This window comes from Artibeus jamaicensis, unplaced genomic scaffold (genome assembly GCF_021234435.1).
Source record: "Artibeus jamaicensis isolate MK-2021 breed Jamaican fruit bat unplaced genomic scaffold, CSHL_Jam_final contig_700, whole genome shotgun sequence".
Classification (NCBI taxonomy): domain Eukaryota; kingdom Metazoa; phylum Chordata; class Mammalia; order Chiroptera; family Phyllostomidae; genus Artibeus; species Artibeus jamaicensis.
Genome location: NW_026521930.1, coordinates 15,952,622 through 15,970,775, shown reverse-complemented (window position 1 = coordinate 15,970,775; position 18,154 = coordinate 15,952,622). Strand labels below are relative to the sequence as shown.

Genomic DNA, 18,154 nt, shown 5'->3' with positions numbered 1-18,154 from the left:
AACAAAGCAGGAGGGATCACAATACCTGATATCAAACTGTATTAACAAGGCCACAGTAATCAAAACAGCTTGGTACTGGCATAAAAACAGACACATAGATCAATGGAACAAAATACAGCCCAGAAATAAACCGAGTCTCTATGATCAATTAATATTTGACCAAGGGGGAAGAATCATAAAATGGAATAAAAATAGCCTCTTCAACAAATGGTGTTGGGAGATCTGGACAGTACATGCAAAAAAATGAAACTCGATTACCAACTTACGCCATACACGAAAATAAATTCAAAGTGGGCAAAAGACTTAATTATAAGTCATGATACCATAAAAGTCCTAGAGGAAAACATTGGCAGGAAAATCTCAGACATTCCACGCAGCAACATCTTCACTGATATGTCCCTTAAAGCAAGGGACATAAAGGAAAGAAAAAACAAATGGGACCTCATTAAACTAAAAAGCTTCTGCATGGCTAAAGAAAAGGGCAGTAAAATGAAAAGAGAACCAATTGTATGGGAAAACATATTTGCCAATGATACCTGGGACAAGGGGTTGATCTCTAAAATATATAAAGAACTCACATGACTCCACTCCAGGGAGACACAAAACCCAATAAAAAAATGGGCAAAAGACTTGAACAGACACTTCTCCAAGTAGGACATACGTACAGCTCAGAGACACACATAAAGCTGCTTGTGGGGGTGACTTTGCCAGCAAGTCCCCCCGTTCGCCACGGATGAAGGTAACACTACCAAGACATGATCTGCTTGGGGAGGAGAGGTGGCCAATCTCTCAGAGGAGAAAGGCCAAGAGCCCCTTCCCCAATGGCTTTTACTGGGTTGTAATACACAGGAATACAGGCCGCAAGGATCAAACAGTAGATAACATTTCAAAGAAATCTGAGGGCTTAGTCTGAGTCAGTGTCTGTCAAGATAGGGGGTTGCAGAAGCTTTGGGAGACATACTTATTTCCTGCATGGACCCTTAAAATATGAATGAAAGTACTCCTGGCAAAACAGACCTCATAGGACTTATAGGAATTCTTTCTTATGCCCAATAACCCCAGATCCCACTCTAGCTGGGCAAGGGGCTGCACTGCCTCCCCTATCACAGGTTTTCAGGCTCAAGTGGATTAGAGCCAGGAAGTACTTCTCCCAGAGGACATGGGGACTTGGGCTATGTCAAAATAGCCGGGGGGCAAGGGTCCATAACTCCCTCTTTGTTGCAGTCCCCTGAGTCCTTCCATGATGGCCTCCCAAGTGATCGTGTCTGGCTCAGGTTGCCCCTCCTCCAAGGAGTCTTACCCGTCATCAACTATTGACCATGCATTGGGGGCAGGGGAGTAAGCAGAGGCAGCATTTGGTACCAGAGACAAGCTTTGTCTCCTTAGTGGCTCGCATTCTGGAGGTCACTCATCCTTAGCCATGGGAGGCAATTACAATTCCTAAAACCAGGCAGAGTGGTTCCCAACAGATGCTCAGCATCACTAGCCATCAGAGAGATGCAAATTAAAACCACAGTGAGATACCACCTTACACTGGTCAGAATGGCATTATAAACAAATCAATAAGTGTTGGAGAGGATGTGGAGAAAAGGGAACCCTAGTGTACTGTTGGTGGAAATGCAGACTGGTGCAGCCACCATGGAAAACAGTATGGAATTTCCTCAGAAAACTAAAAATGGAACTGTCTTTTGACTAAGCAATTCCACTGCTAGGATTATACCCAAAGAGCCCTGAAACACCAATCCAAAAGAACCTGTGCACCCCAATGTTCATAGCAGCACAACTGACAAAAGCCAAGTGCTGGAGGGATAGTCCTACATTCACGTAGCTGCATTCTTGAACAAGAGCAGCCCCTGCCTTCCTGGCTTCAAAACACAGGCATTGTTGTTAGCTGTTCATGCAACGGGGTTAGATACACACTCAGGGCCAATGGTTCCAAATTCCCTACCAGGTGGGCCTTGAATACTTTCCTAAAATGAAGAAAAAGATAATATCCAGTTCTGGAAGGACACTGATCAGGGTAGAAGTTTCAAACACAAGACATGTTAATAATGTGTGTTAAGAGCCTTATAATATTTTACACTCTGACCCAGTGATCTCATTTCATAGGCCTCCTTCTAAAGATACGATTTCAAAGGTGGACAAAGGCTATAGATTTAATTATTCATGTAGCATTACCTACAAGAACAAAAAGGAGAAACTCTCTAAATTGGACAGTAGGTTATGTAAACTAAGCCATTTCAACTCATGGTGATGTTCTGTGGCTAGTAAAATGGTGTTTAAAAGGTTACAATTTTACACCAGGGCTCATGCTTGGTGTTACACATTTTATGAGTTGTGTAAAATGTTTAGTGACTTGTGTCCACCATTATAGAAAAGACATAGATGGAAATGCAGATCGAATGAGAGCAGAGCCATCCCATCCCTCGAGGTCCAGCCAGTCCCCCTGGCAGGACTAGGAAGAATCTGGGAGGAGCTGCACAATGGATAAATAGTGAGATCATCCAGAACTGGGTTTGGGTTATAAAAAGGGGTTATATTAAATGCAATGCAGCATCCCGGACTGGAACAAAAAAGTAGACATTAGTGGAAAAATGGGATACCTAAGTAGGGTCTGTGGTATGTAATACACGAAGGTTAATTTCTTAGTTTTGATGAGGATATCATGGAGAGGTGAGGTGTTAATATTGGGGGGAAATGGGTGAAAGGTAGATGGAAACTGTCTTTACAACTTGTCTGCAAATTGGAAATTAGTCTAACATAAAATACTTAATTAAAAAGAGGGAGGATTCACTGAGCCTAGAATCTGGGGACTTCTCTGGTCCCTCTCTCTCTCGGACAGTTGGTGCAATTAACTCAACATAAATCCAAATAGTGGAATCACTGCACAAGAGGAGAGAGGACCCCTAGAACTCAGCCTCCTAGTTGCTGAGGAATTTGGCTCTGAATGCTAGACATTGTGGCAGATTCATACTCCAGACTAGGATAAATAGCAGGGGCAGGTAATGCTTCTCATTGGAGAGTCAGGGAAACTGAGGACCAGAGAGGTCAAGCCGCTTGCCCCAAGTCAGGCAGCCAGGAAGGGCAGAACCATGACTCCAATCTAGGTTTGCTGACTTTAGATTCCATCCTTTACCAGACACTGTAGGCAGCCTCTGCCTGATACTGATGGGTGTGTGTTTGCTTGGTGCAACCCAGGGACCTTGGCTGGCCTGTAGGGGGTTCAAAGGGCATTTCTTTTGGTTCTGCTCTGAGTGGGACTCCTGAGAAATCAAGCCTATCAAGAGATAAAGGTAGAGGCGAACTGCCATCATAGGCAGAGGTGGAAGCAACTCACAGTGGGGATGGCCAGGCTGTCTTGCAGCTTGATTGCCTATTTAGGTCCAGGGAAGATGTGTGGGTGATGTTCTTGTTTAGCAAAGCATGACATTAAGAACAGAAGATATCTGGGTAGGGTAGCAGAATCAAATGAGGACAGGTTTCTAGAACCCTTGCTGTCAGACTCAGCAGCCCTAAAGTGCAGTGTAAAGAGAACGGACTTTGGTTTAAGTGGGTGTATAAACTAGGGCAAGTTACTGAACCTCTCGGGACTTCAGTGTCTTCATCTGCCAGAACAGGGCCCGTCCCTGGGTGCTGATGAAGAGCCAGTGGGATGACACAGCACTCAGATGAGGCAGCAGCCCAGTCTTGAAGGACAGAGTCACACAGGTAGAAAGGCCAAGAGGTCATAAGGATGGCACACGTCTTACTTGACCTGGCAGGCTGTCCGATGTCCACGCCAGGTGCCATGGATGTCAGACCACACTCAGCATTCATTTCAGTGTGAAGGTGCATGTGTGGTGCCCAATAATCATTGCATAACTTGTGGGCATTGCAATGACAAGGCCTTGGAAATGTAAGAAACTGTAACTGGAACCCAGATATCAGATCTAGAAGACATGTCCTCATTTTTTCCACCCACCTGAAGTAACAATGTGGGATTTTCAGGGTGCTGTGACCAGGGAACAAAGGGTTGATAAGCCCTTCTTCAGGACTTCAGTGACTTGGTAGGAATCTGCGCAGGACAGGTAAAATACCATAACCACCACCTGAACACATCTCCAGCAAAGAATTTGGAAGACTCCAGAGGTCAACCAGTAGTCACCCAGCCTGATGCCCTGGGTGTACATACTGAGTTTAGGGTCAGCCAGCTGCCGTTTCTCTAAGATTGTGCCAGTCACTCTGCCTAAACTCAGTCCTCCTTGTAACAAGGTCAACACTGTGATTCAGGCTGTAATCTAGACTGTTCTATGTTCTAGACTATAATCTAGACTGTGACTTCACCATCCAATCCCAGCACCAGAACAGTGTCCAGCACATAGTAGGTATTCAATCAGTAGTTGGTAAGTAAACAAATGTCAAGAAATGAGACTGAAGAAGTGAGAGGCAGATCACAAAGGGCTTTGCACTTACAGTGGGAGGTGTCCACAGGCAGTGGGTACCCGGAAAGGGTTCCATGCACAGGGCAGTTTGGAGGAGATGAAAATGGATGTGGAGCCCAGAACAGTTGGAGAGGAAAAGAATCTGTTAAGCGGAAGATGCAGAGCTATGACAGGTTCTGACTGGCTGAGAGATGAGGGTTGTGGTAATGGAAGATGGAGTGTGGCATCCAGGTTCCTGGCAGGGTCAGGTGGAGGCAGGGAATCCCCCCAAATCAGAATCCCTGCCCCTTAAAGTCACATGTTGTTTGGGATGATTCTGCCTCCCAAGGCAGCTGACACTGCAAATGTGTGTGACATGTTTGTTGACACATTCTTTCCAGCACCAACTGCTGAGGCATCTGGGATCTGCACAATGTTTCAAAACAAAGTCAGGCTTTGAATGTAAGCACACCCACAGAGCCTGCACACCCAAGACACCCTCAGGAGTCCCCTACTGTAGCCCCTGAACTTGTCAACTAACCGGAAGGCAGAAATGTCTCTAAGTCCTTCCCAGCCAGGACATACCCATTTATAAAAAAGGGATATGTCTTTCTTTTCTATTATCTTCCACTGTGCAGGTTTAAAGGGCACAAAGTTTAAAGCCTGGAGTTGGTTCCTAATGGGGTTGGGCTCTCAGCCCTCCCCTGCCTTTCTTAGATTTTTGAAGGGATTTATACTCCTTATGTGTGGATGCACATGTTACTGAGTAAAATGAAAGTCCCCTCCCAATGACACTTGGTATTGGTGAGGATGTGGAGGGACCATAACTCACCCCACTGCTGAGGGGAGTAGAAATTGACAACCAGTTTGGAAATTGTCTGCACACTATGATGACCTGCAGCTCCACTCCTTGCCTTGTATCCCCTGGAGACCATGGCTGTGGTCATTGGAAGACATATATTCAAATGTTGACAGCAGCGGCCTTTGTAGGAACAACCCAAATGCCCATGAACAGTGGGATGGACACATTAATTGCAGTGTGCTCACACACTGCATGGCTCTACAGCCCAGGGAATAGATGGTGTGTGGCTTTGCACAACAAGGATGAATCACACACATGGATTTTGAGTGAATAAGGCAGACATGATGAAGAGTACACACTGTGTGTAATGCCATTTATGTGTCAAGAAAGAATGGAAGAAACACACCTGTGTTGTTAAAATAAAGGAAATGGTCTGGGGGAATAGTAATGAGGTAGGGGCATGTAGTGGGGACCACCTATAATTCATGAATTCTCACTGGAGGTGAAAAACATCCCACTCTGACAGACAGCACAGACGGCTATGTGGTATTACCACAGCATATGCCATACCCGATATACCATATCATATAAACATATATACACACATGCTATTGTATAGGTGTATTATCTATACAATATGGCTCCCAAGAAGATGCCAAACCTTGGGGCCATGAATATATTATAGGGCAAAGAGGACTTTGCAGGTATGATTAAGGTTCCCAATTGGTTCAGATGGGGAGATTACTCTGGATTTTTTGGGTGGGCCTAGTGCAACTACATGAGCCCTTTGCTAAGAGTAGAAACAGTGGTGGAAGACAGAGCAGAGGTTTGGACTGGGCTTGCTGGCGGTAAGATGGTGGGATCACGTGGAAACTATGAGAATGAAATGAATTCTGCTAACAACCTGAATGAGCCCCAAGGTAGATTCTCCCTCATAGCCTCAGCTAAGAGATGATTTTGGCTCTCCAAGACTCCGAGCAGACCACTTGGCTGAGCCTGCATCCTGGCATGAGATTTCATCACACTACTCAGAATGGCACACAATTTAAAACTTCTAAACTTTGTTTAGAAATAAACAAATTGTTTATTTCTGGAATTTTTTATTTAATACTTTTGGATTACAGGTAACCATGGGTAACTGAAACTGTAAAAAGTGGAACTGTGGCCAAGGGGGTTACTATACATACAATGCTCTTTGTTATTTTTTGTCATTCTTATCATCATCATTGTTTTATGCCCACACAGTACTGCTTACCTCACTCTATAGCACTTAGTATCGCTGGGATTCTCTGCTTATGTGTAGAGAATTAAATTAATTGACTACCTCCGTGGGAGTGGGTGTTGTGTTTTTGCTCACCAATGTATTCTAAGTGACTAGAACATAGTATGTGCTCCAAGATATTTGTGGAATAAATGAATGGCTCATTTCCAAAGGTGCCCATTAAATTACCATGAACACATTTGGGATTTACTCTGTTTAACCTAGGGGCTTACCGCATTTTGAGGCTGTTGGACGAGTTTCAGGAGAGCAGGATGGCTGTAACCTGGGGAGGGGGAATATGGTTAGAGATCAACATCACACCTGAGGGTCCCCATGCCCCACCTCCATTGCCTGCCTCTCCTCTCCTTTCCAACCTTTTCTTATGCCAAGGGAACTTTTTATCCTTTGTGGACTTAAGACCCATTCTTGGGCCCACCTATATGCCCTGACTCAGAATCTCTCAGGGTGTGGCCCAGAAATATTCACCAAGTTCTCTAGGCAATTCTGGGGTTCAGGTTTGAGACCTACAGAGCTGGACAGACATAAGAGGTGAGTGCAGCTGAAAGCGTTCTTCAAGGGCTGTGGGTGATTCCCTAGTCTCACATGATGAATCACAATGTGGTCCTTGCTTTCTCCCCCAGTGCCTATAGATCAAGTCAAACCGCAATAAATGTTTGCTCAGGAACGGAGTGAGTGGGTGATACAACCTGCAATCTGTGACCAGCATATCTGGCTCTGCCTTCCTACATTTGATTATTCCCAGAGTCCTGTTGCATGTACTGTCCAGCTTGGGCCTGACATTCCATGACAAGGTTTAAGACACCCTTTCATTCAGCAATCACTCTTCTATGAATTTATCCTACACATGTGTATAAAGACCGATATACACATATCTTAATTGTGCCACTCCAATATCTCTAGGCCTGAAAGCAATGTGAGGTCCATCAAAGCAGATCAACTGTTGCCAGGGTTAGCAATAATGAAGAAAAAGGCCTCTGCATATAGTTGATGTTCAATAAATAGAAGCTTTTATTGAAAGGGAAGGAGGTGTAAGACAGAACTGCATGGCACTGGAGCCAGATGCCCTGGGTTCAAACCCTTTACTTACATTTATTGAGTATCTTACTGTGCAGGGGGCTTTCTGTTCATTACTGCAAATCCTGGCAACAGCTCCCACAGGATGGTCAAGTTTGTAGGAAGTACAGAGTTCAGGAGACCAGTCTGTAAGACTCTTAAAGGCAGTGGCAAGTGTTCAGCTCAACAGACATTAGTTGAATGAATGAATAATTCATAGAATCCACTGACATGGCAAGAACCCAGAACTGTCATATGTGAGAAAAGACTGACTCATCTATGAATCTTGGAGCAGGAAGTAAAACTTAGAAAAACTCTTATCACACATACCTTGTACTTATTTTCTTTCAATCAATTCACTTTTCGATTTAAATAAATTTACTTTGAAAGGAGACTTTATAGCATTATGGTGAGAGGCCTGTCCACGGCTCTGAGAGTGGGGCCTGGTGCCTCCAGAATAAGAGATTAGCGAATTTGGATGGGATTTAAAGACCCAGCATCACCCAGGGGAGAACTTCTCCATGGAATCAGAGAGAACAGAAGTGAAAAGCTTGTGGTTTCACTCTGCCTGCTGCAGGGAACATGGTCTCAGGGAGTCAGGGGGGAAACCAAGGGAAGAGGGTTGTTGACAATCTTCCCCTGTGTCTTTACCCCTCCCCGGGATGATCTAAGGTAAGTTGGTCCCAAGGCTTAAAAGTGCTTGTTGCTCAAGGAAGGAACACTCTGTGGGTTTTTTCCAACTGTTTTCCCGCAAGAGGTCTTTCAGCTCTGGCTCTTTATCACGCTGTCTGGGTGTTTATGACTTTTCTGCCTCAGTAGATAAGCAGGTTCAGGGAAATCTCATTAAGCCACAAATTCAGCTTGTCTATTGGCTTCAGGACAGATGAAAGTCGGGCTGGTCCCTCTGATCAGTGTAGTCCTACCTCTGGACTTTCAAAGCTGTGGACTGCCCCCCCCCCAACAGCAGGGCAGGGCAGGGCAGGGCAGGGCAGGGCAGGGCAGGGTAGGGCATGGGTGGCTCTCTGGGAAACTGCAATCACAGGAGCAAGTTTAGGTGGCAGAGTTACTGGTTCATATCGCTTGGCTTCCTGGACACTCTGGGCAAACCCTGTACTTTCTTGAAAGCTGGCTCATCAGTAAACTGGGGGTGCTGTTAAAAGACACAATGTCATAGGGCTGTTTAGGGATTTAATGAGATAACATGTTAGGCACTTAGCAATATTCCAGGCATACAGCAAATTCTCAGTAATTATTAGTTTTAAAAAATCTCAAAGAACATAGATATGGAAGGCAAAGTGGCCAGAGAGAGAAACTTAGTTCTAGTCTTTTAACAACTGCTGCAGGCCTGATCCCCACACCTGCAACACATACACTGGCTGGCTGGGGACTGCAACTGAGGGAGCCCTGGGCGTGAGAGGGAGGATGGAGGAATCAGCTGGGGAGACATTGGCCCACAGTCCCACGGCTAATATATGGTAGAGCTCAAGATCGAATCCCTTTCACTCCAGACACAAAATGGAGATACAGGCTGTAAATTTCAGCATCCAAAACACCTTCAGAGGCCAAGGCATCTCTGAACAATGGGACTTTCCAAAAAGAATGAGTCACCCGCTTACTGTCTAATTGCATCTTAATGAGAAATAAACAGGTTCAAGGGACTGTGATTGGGGAGAGCAGAGGAGGATTGGAGACCTAATTCGGGGTTCCAGGGGGAAGGCCTCTGGCTGCCGTGGGTGGGGAGCTGCTAACAGGGAGCTGGGACAGTCCAGCATCATCCATGAAGGGACAGACTTTACTGGACACTCAGCCTACAGACCTGTGAATCCAAGGGGAATCCACAGACCAAAGAAACACCAACCATCCAAGCTGCAAACACCAGCTACTGCGTGTCCAAGTCAGCCCTCTCCATCCTGTTACCTGTGTACCTTCCTATAGCAGCAAGTCATGCTCTGTGTGACCAGAAGGTGAGCCTGGTGAGGCACATGCTGTTGGTGCCTCACTAGTGCACCTGTAAGGCTCAGGCCACCCTTCGCCCAGCTGCTGTGCATGTGGCCGATAATGGCTCCAGCTGTCTCTTTCTCTGGAAATTGCCCTTGGTGAATGGAAGCCACTTTACCCCAGAAATGACGTGTCTTCCCTCCTGGCAGCTGATGGGCAATGACTGACTGGCACAGCGGCACAAAAAAGCAAGTCTGTTGGCTTCAAACTGAGACCAACTCTGGGACACAATACATGCTCAAGAGCCCCCTGGGGATCAGGCAGTGGTTGGTCTCTGGCTGACACCTCCTCCCTCTTAGCTTTGCCCCCTGCCCTATGCCACTCCCCTTTCTCTCCTTTCTGCCCAGAGCTCTCCCACAATAAACTACGTGCACAGAATCCCTGCTGCAGACTCTTCTTTTATGAAACCCAATCAAAGAGCACACATCAAACTCTGTGGTCACACAGACCTGGGTTCACATCCTGGCTAACTTCCCTCTGCAAGCTGCTAATCTTCACCTTTTCTAGCTACAAAGCCAAATGCTAATGCATACTTGCCATTTCTGGGGAGCAGTAAATGAAAGAAGACATGTAAAGTTCCTAGTAATACATCCTCTACGGATTACCTGTTTCTTTTCACTGCCCTTGAGGGAAAGAACATGAGGGGATGTGCCTGCTGGAAGGGACTTAAGTCCAGGTGGCCACAACTAAGAGAGAGAGGAAATTACATTCAAAGACTGATTTTCCAGCTCTTACCTATGGGGACAGAGGAGATCTGGGAATAAAGATCCAACATTCGGTTGCCATCCACATCAACTAAGTAGTTGCCTCGGCTCTCTTCATAATTGCAGAAGAAATGCACAGCCTCTGCATTCTTCAGGGAAAAAACAGCCTGAGTCAGTCTTTTTGCACCTCCCTAGATTCTCAATCTTTGGGATTAAGTTTGAATTAGTGGAAAAAAAAAAACAACAACCAACCCATGACCTGACCATTCTATGGACACATGGGAGGTCTCTGTGGGTGCTGGCAAGGTCACATCTCTTGCCCTGAGCTATTACACAGGTGATTTACTTTATGATACTTTTGTTAAGCTGTGAATTTGTACTGTATGAAGTTTTCTGTATGTGTTTTATATATCACAACAAAAAGGTTGATATATAACTCTGAAGACGATTCTGATAAGATGTATATGGTAAGCCTTAGAGCTTCCACTAAGAAAACTGAAAGAAAAAATAGTAATTATGAAAGAAATAAAAAAGTTACACTAGAAGTCACTCACTTAATTAAAAAAAGTAAAAGTAAAAAAAATAAACAGAGGAACAAAAAGAATATGAGACAGAAAAAATGTAAACTGGAAGATGTAAATACAACTATATCAATGATAACATTAACTGTGGATGAACTTAACAATTTAATCAAAAGTCAAACTGTCAGACTGCATTAAAAAGATTCAACTACAAGCTATTGACATGTGACATACTTTAGTTTCAAGAATAACAGAGTTTGAAAGGATGCAAAAATACATGATTCTCACAGTAATCATAAAAAAGTTGGAATGATATATACTAATATGAGACAAAATTGACTAAAAATGAAAAAGTGTTACTAGAAGAGAGGCATTTTATGAGAAGAGGTCAGTCCACTAAGAAGATATAACAATTATAAACATAGAAGCACCTCCTAAAAGAGCCCCAAAACATATACCGCAACAACTGACAGCATTGAAGGGAAAAAATAGTTCTACAAGAAAGTTCTCTGTGTATTTGAGATTTCAATACATGGTTTTCAATAATGGATGGACTACCTAGGCAGAAGATTAACAAGGAACTAGACTGGAACAATGCTTAAACCAACACACCTCACAAACATCTATAGAACACCTCACCCAACAACAGGAGAGGACATGTTCTTCTCAAGTACGTATGGAACATTTTCCAGGATAGACCATATGCTAGGCCATAAAAAGGCTTGATATATTGAAGAGGACTGAAATCACACAAAACATATTTTCTAACCACAATCAATAAAATTAGAAATCAGTAACAGAAAAAAAACTTGAGAAGTTCACCAAAATGTGAAAGATAAACCACATGCAAATAACCAATGAATCAAAAAAGAAATCACAAGGAAACTTAGAAAAAAAGTTCAGAGTCAAAGCCAGCTGCACGCGTATATGTATGTATGTATGTGTGTGTATAAATAAATTAGTTTGTTTTTTAGAATAGAGCCAGCACAGAGAAAGCACCTGTGTCCCTCAGCTAAACTGGAACAGGGAAGCAAAGGAAAGATTGTTACCTCATCCCCACTTACCTGAATTATATTCAGCTGTTTCATTAACTCCTGTAGGCAAAAAAAGCAAAAGCATTATAGCAAGGACACGTTTCCAGAGTAGTTTAAAATCTTTTGTGTCTTCCCAAGTCTTGGAGCTCCTTTCCTCTTCATGCCAATAACTTTGATATTTAATTAGTCAACAGTATTATCAATATTTTTAAATTGCTTAATATAAATAGTGGGTGGGAAACTACTTTTGACAGTTAAATTACCTGTACAACAGACAGACTGGAGATTTAGACACTTGGAACATAATCAAGTAAACTAAAATATTTGACAAAAAAAAATTTAAGCTGAAGGTGTTTATCTAGTTCCATAAAAGCATAGGTTTTCTTTTTATTTAGGAAAAACAAAGCTTTAACACCATGTTATAAAAATAAAGCCAACTGAAAATGTAAATGTGCACACAAAGACCCATGTATTATAATCTGAACAGTCCATAAACCACTGTGCAACTCTGTATAGAAACCAGGAGTACACACCAGTTGCTTTAATATTATAAACATTTAATCTCTGAAAATGATTTAATATAAACTTTGGCAATTAGTATTATAAAATTATATATGTCTACCTCAAAAAAGGAAATATTAATGACAAAATATCAAAACTTATTCCAAAATTATTTCACTACTATTGAAGTAAAACCCACTGCTTCCCAATAGATATGAGTTAAAAAGTATTTATTTTTGCTAGCAGATGTTCTCCATAATAACTATAATTAGTTATTAGTACAAAAATTTCTGGATTTGTAAATAGTTTCAGTGACAAAAGGTGTATATTTTGACACTAAAAATGTTTACACTGTGAATTTTTTTAGGTGCAAACATTAGGAAGAGTATTGCATGTCACTTTATAGAATCAGGGTTAGTCAGTCTTCTAAAATGTGCTATATGCAGACTTTGAAGCATCTTTGAGTAGAATCTCCAGTCTCCCTCATCACTCAGTTTGTGTCTCTTCCATCTCACACACTGACATTTACTCCAGGGATTCAGAGCTACCTAATGTCATTCATATGCTGTGTGCTATCACCATGCATGACTCTCCACATACCCTCTCCTTTTCCTGGAACAGAATGCAGTCCTTTAGCAGGTTCCTCCTGTTTGTCTTTCAAGATCAGGCTCAAGGTCATTTGCTACCCATGCCCTGTGCCATATAGAATTGACACATCCTTCCACTGTTGGTAGAATGTTCTGCCCCAGCCCTTGACTTGCTTTTGCCAATAGAACAAGTTGTAAGTGATGGTGGGCCAGTGTAAGGCTTGAGCCTCAAGAGACCTCTGGCATGCTCTCCTTTACTATTGCCATGAGAACAAGCCTAGCCCAGCTTGCTGGAGAATGAGAGATACGTGGAGCAGAGCCAAGTCACTGCAGTGACAAAGTCAAGCCTAACTTAGAACAACCAATGGCCAGTTATTCCCCAGGCATGTAGATGAGACCAACAGAGCTGCCTAGCCAACTCCCAGTTAACCCTAGACGCATGAGCAATCTGTATGCTACTGAGATTTTGTGATTGTTACACAGCATTATTGTGGCAGCATATACTGATATCGCTCAACTGAAAAGACTTCTTTGACTTCTTATGGTAGAATGCCCTTGCTTAATGTCCCAGATCTCTACTGGTCAAACCTCTGAAAGCAGCTAAGAATACAGTTCCTATACTCAGCTGTGTTTTTGCTTCATTGATCCCTTCTGCTCTTTTCCAAAACTCCCACTCGGGTGTGCTCAACTCACCTGAGATCTAGGCCCTGGGACTTCCGTCTTCATCAGAGGCCCATCATAATCAAATTCAACATCGACTTTGGCTGCAGCCTGACTGATATGTCGGGATCCTGCAGTAAACAAAGATAATGAGAACTCCTGGTGACAGTAGACATAGTGATAATTCTGCCCTAACAGACACCCTATGTTCTCAACAGAGGCAGTCCCATCCTAGCCTCAACACATCCTAGCCAGACCACCCCAGAACACTGAGTCTGGCCAGACCTGGGCACCACAAAAACACTGAACATTTTTGAAAAACGGGGAAGCCCAGTGCCAGTGATGTTGTAGGCAAACAGGTATGCTCAAGTCCTGCTGGTGCGAGTGTGAACTGATGTCAGCTTCTTACACCTTTTGACTGAACAATCTCATTTTTATGATTCATCCTATGCAAATAATGGGACCAGTGCACAAAGATATAGGTTAAAATTATTTGTAATCATATTGTCTCAAATAACAAAGAGAAAATGACCTAAATGTCTGACAATGAAGGGTAGCTCAATAGAATATGCACAACATATTCTACCATTATGGACAATGGAATATTGTGCATCCATTAGTAGTTTCAAGATAGACATATTTAATATTTATGGATATGAAAAGATGACCATGATATTAGTATGTGAAAGATCAGATGATAAAATTATCCAAATTTTGTAAAAATTAATTTATATTCAAAGGTATTCATATTACAGACCAGAATTTCTCAGCATTGGCACAATGGATATTTTGGGCTCAGAACTATATGTTGTAGGGGCTGTTTTGTGCACTGCAGATGTTGGGCAGCATGCCTGGCCTCTACCTCCTGGATGCCAGTAGCAAGTACCCTGAGTTGTGTCCCTAGCTGTGACAATCAAAAACCACCTGGGAGAGACAATAAAATGTCTAAATTCAGGTAGTCCCCACTTACAGATTTGTTGTTGTTAAAAAAAGTTTTGGGCACAAGTCATTTGCTTGAAACTCATTTCACCTTTTTTGCATAGTGATAAAATTATAGCAGGTGTTTGAGCTTTTCCCCACAAAGCTTCTCAGTTTAGCATGTTGCTGAGACATAGAGGGTAGCCTCAACCCCCAGCCTCATTGATCTCTGAGTGAAAGGCAGCATGAATCCAGGATAAATGTGTAATGGTTTATAATAATTTACAATCAGTAACCCCTAGAAATCCCTATAATGTCCCTGGTCATCTTTTATCTTCCTGGTACATATTTGGTGGTTGGGAAATGTTAGTTCCCCTTACTTGGGTTGCCATAATTGCATCAAACTGGGAATCAGTAGTGACTTTATGTAACTTATATACATGATCTCATTTCATCTTTACTCAACCCTGAGAGGGAGCGGTTATTGCTTTCATTACATAGGAGAGGAAACTAAAATTCAGAGAAGTGAAGAAATGTGCTACTATTTCTCTCTCTCTCTCTCACACACACACACACACGCGCACACACACACACACACACACACACACACACAGCTGGCTAAACCATTTTAAGCCATGATATTAGAAAACATATTTACATTCATTCTTAATTTCCCACAATTGCTTTGGATATTTGAATTAATTATGTAATGTAATTAATTATGTTGCCCTTTGAATGTAAAGTCCATTCAAAATGGACTTTAGCAAACAATTCCAGTGTTGTTAAAATCCAACACTACCCTTATTTTAAGGCACGAAGAAACCAGCTTTTGTTGGCTTCTGTCTGATCTTAAAATGAAAAAAGAATTCCAAAAGAGTTGATTCTATTAGCAGAGAGTTAAAGGTCCTGGGACATATTGATATTTGTTTTTAATACTCAACTGTGTATCTTTTCCTTGGCCAGAACTCCACGTTACTGGTCAAGGCTGATTTCAACTAGGCCTGCATAAAACAGGGATGCATACCTAGATAAAAATAACTCTTAACTGGTGCTGATCTTGCTTTGTTTCAGCAAAGGGGGAAAGTAAAAAATTCAAAATTAGCAAGCTGTCCTCCAAATGAGAATGTGCAAGTTCTCCCTTCCTATCTCCAGAAAATGTCTTGATAGCACATTGTTGTGGATTTCTTGGGACTTGGAAAGTGGGAATACCAGGAATGGAGGCAGTTAGCAGTGAGAGCTGCAGCTATGATGATGCCAAGACTCTGAGTAAATAGGAGCTGGTAGGTGGGGGGTAGGGAGGGGCAGTGGAGAGAGGGCGAGAACCTTTTCACTGGGAGCTGGGACTGATGGGGCACAGGACGGGGATGCCAAGGGCCAGGTGCAAGGCAGATGGGTCTGTTTCAAGAACTGTATCGATTCCTACCATGTGCTAAGTCTTAGTGGGTGTGGATGGAAGAGGGCCAAAACCGCTGGGCAGAGATCCTGAAAATCAGAGCCTGGTAAATTTGGTAGCAACAGTGCTGTTGGAAAAAGAGTGATGGGGAAGCTCACACGTGAGCTACGCAGGCCTTATTGAAGCAAACTCTTGCCTATTGTTTTAATTAATCCATAACCCACTTGTGAGAGGATATTGTTCCCATTTTTTGGATGAGAATCACAGAGGTTAAGGGTCTTTACCAAGGTAACATAGCTAGTGAGTTGGAAAGACAGGGTTTGAACCCAGGTTTAATGCTTTTGCTTTTCCCTATCTCTCACTTTTCAATTCTGTAGAGAAAAATAATCAAGTACCAAATACCACTATAGTACCAATGATGATATATTAGATCCTCATAATTCTCTTGATGATGATATATAATGTCATAAACCACAAGAGAAAATAACAAGATTTGAATAGCCAAAGAAGGAGGCCTTTTCTGGGATCTATTATATCAAGTCACCCAAGCAGATATCCATTTATCAAGCACTTATGGTGAAAATATCAGGGATTACCCTGAGCACTTCACATAGATTGCCTCATTTAATTCTCACAACCCCCTAGTAGGTTAGTGTTAGTTGCATGTTACAGAAGAGGACACTAAAGCTCAGAAAAGTCAATTGGCCCAAAGTCATAAAGCTGTGAGTGGTTAAACTAGAAATTTGTCCACCTGACCTATATTTTCCTAAATAATTTTAATCTAACTGATGCAATCTTTGATGTCATCTAGTGTAGATCTTGGAAGTAAAACATTTTCAGCAAAACAACTTGCATCCCCTAGAGGCAAATTGCTATCAGAAGCACTAGGGTTAGGGTTACTAAGGAAGCAAAAAATATGAATTAATATCGAATGATCCAGCATTTTCATAATAAATAAAGCAGTACACCTGGAAGGCAAGGGTCTGCCTTGACATACAAGATGAGGCACAGTGGGTAAGTCCAGCCCAGCCCTCGAGGTCCAGTAGTGATGCTCACCACCCTCAGTTCCCATGCTGATCCACAGTCAATTTCTTTTATTCTCACTCAAGGACATGTTTATTGATTTTAGAGAGAGGGAATGGGAGAAAGAGAGAGAGGGAGAGAAACATTCATGTGGGAGAAAAACATTGATTTGTTGCCTCTCATACACACCCTAACTGGGGAATGAACCCACAGCCTAGGTATGTGCCCTGACTGAGAATCTAACCCACAACCTTCTGGTTTATGGGACGATGCCTCAACCAACTGAACCACACCAGCCAGGCCCACAGAGTCAATTTTTAACTTCAAAGTATAAAAACAGCCATCAAATGCTTTTAATGTCCTTTTGATCTCTACTGGGGGTAACTGAATGTCATTTTCCCAAATAATAAGGGTGTGAGCCTGGTCAAAGTCTAGGTCAAGCTCACCTGGAATTGTTTGCTCCACTTCTCTTTCAAATAATCTTATCTCTCCCCTCAACTGTCCATCCTACTTATTTTTTGATAACATGCTCATTGAGGAAATATCGATAAGCAACAATGAAAAAATCCACATCTAATTTCACTGCCCAGAGATAACCGTTTTGCAGTCAAGTCTCCCAGTCTCTGTATTCTGTTTGTCAATGTAATATTATAAACTTTTTGGGGTGTGGCATGAAATAATGCCATTGGGAACACTGTCTCAGGCTATGAACTATTCTCATGTTTAATAGCTTTATGGTGATCAAAGGGTGAGAAATACACAGAAGCATCTCCACACAGTGGGTATGGCACTAGACTGTGGCTTCTGACTTGGGTGCTCTCCTGCTCTCCCTCACTCAGAGGAAGCGGCTGCCATGTGTTTAGCTGCTTCAGGAAGATGTCCACTGGGTCTCAAATCTAGTACAATCACAGGAGTGAGCTTGGAAGGGGACCCACAGCTCTGACCGTGAGCCTCAGATGAGCCCAGCCATGGCTAATAGCTTAGCTGCACCCTCATGAGACACCTGGAGCCAGAAGATCCAGATAAACTAGCCCTGGATTCTGAATCTACAAACAGTAGGAGATAATAAATGTATTATTTTAACTAGCAAAGTTTGGGGCTATTTATTATAAGGCCATAGATAACTAATACATTGGTTGAGGGTGTGAGTCCTGGGGCCATACTGGCTCAGGCCCTTGCTAACTCTGGACAGGTTAGTCAGTTTCCTCTGTTTTATGGAGTTGTTGCAAGGACTAAATGGGTTAAGGATAAGCTTTTATTCCTATAATTTAAAAACTA

At 42.7% G+C, this 18,154-nt stretch overlaps 1 protein-coding gene across 3 annotated transcripts in view; it reads right to left on the bottom strand.

Annotated features, from left to right (window-relative positions):
* ABAT (4-aminobutyrate aminotransferase) overlaps positions 1-18,154 on the bottom strand; it is a 92,326-nt gene that overhangs the window by 31,600 nt on the left and 42,572 nt on the right. For 2 of the 3 annotated variants that reach the window (XM_053671511.1, XM_053671510.1), the window contains 4 exons: positions 13,576-13,673; positions 11,825-11,854; positions 10,271-10,388; positions 6,697-6,746 (listed from right to left, as the gene is read on the bottom strand). In XM_053671511.1, the coding sequence (XP_053527486.1) occupies positions 6,697-6,746; positions 10,271-10,388; positions 11,825-11,854; positions 13,576-13,673 (296 nt within the window). The remainder of the gene's footprint in view (positions 1-6,696; positions 6,747-10,270; positions 10,389-11,824; positions 11,855-13,575; positions 13,674-18,154) is intronic. The other variant, XM_053671512.1, reaches the window with a different exon arrangement.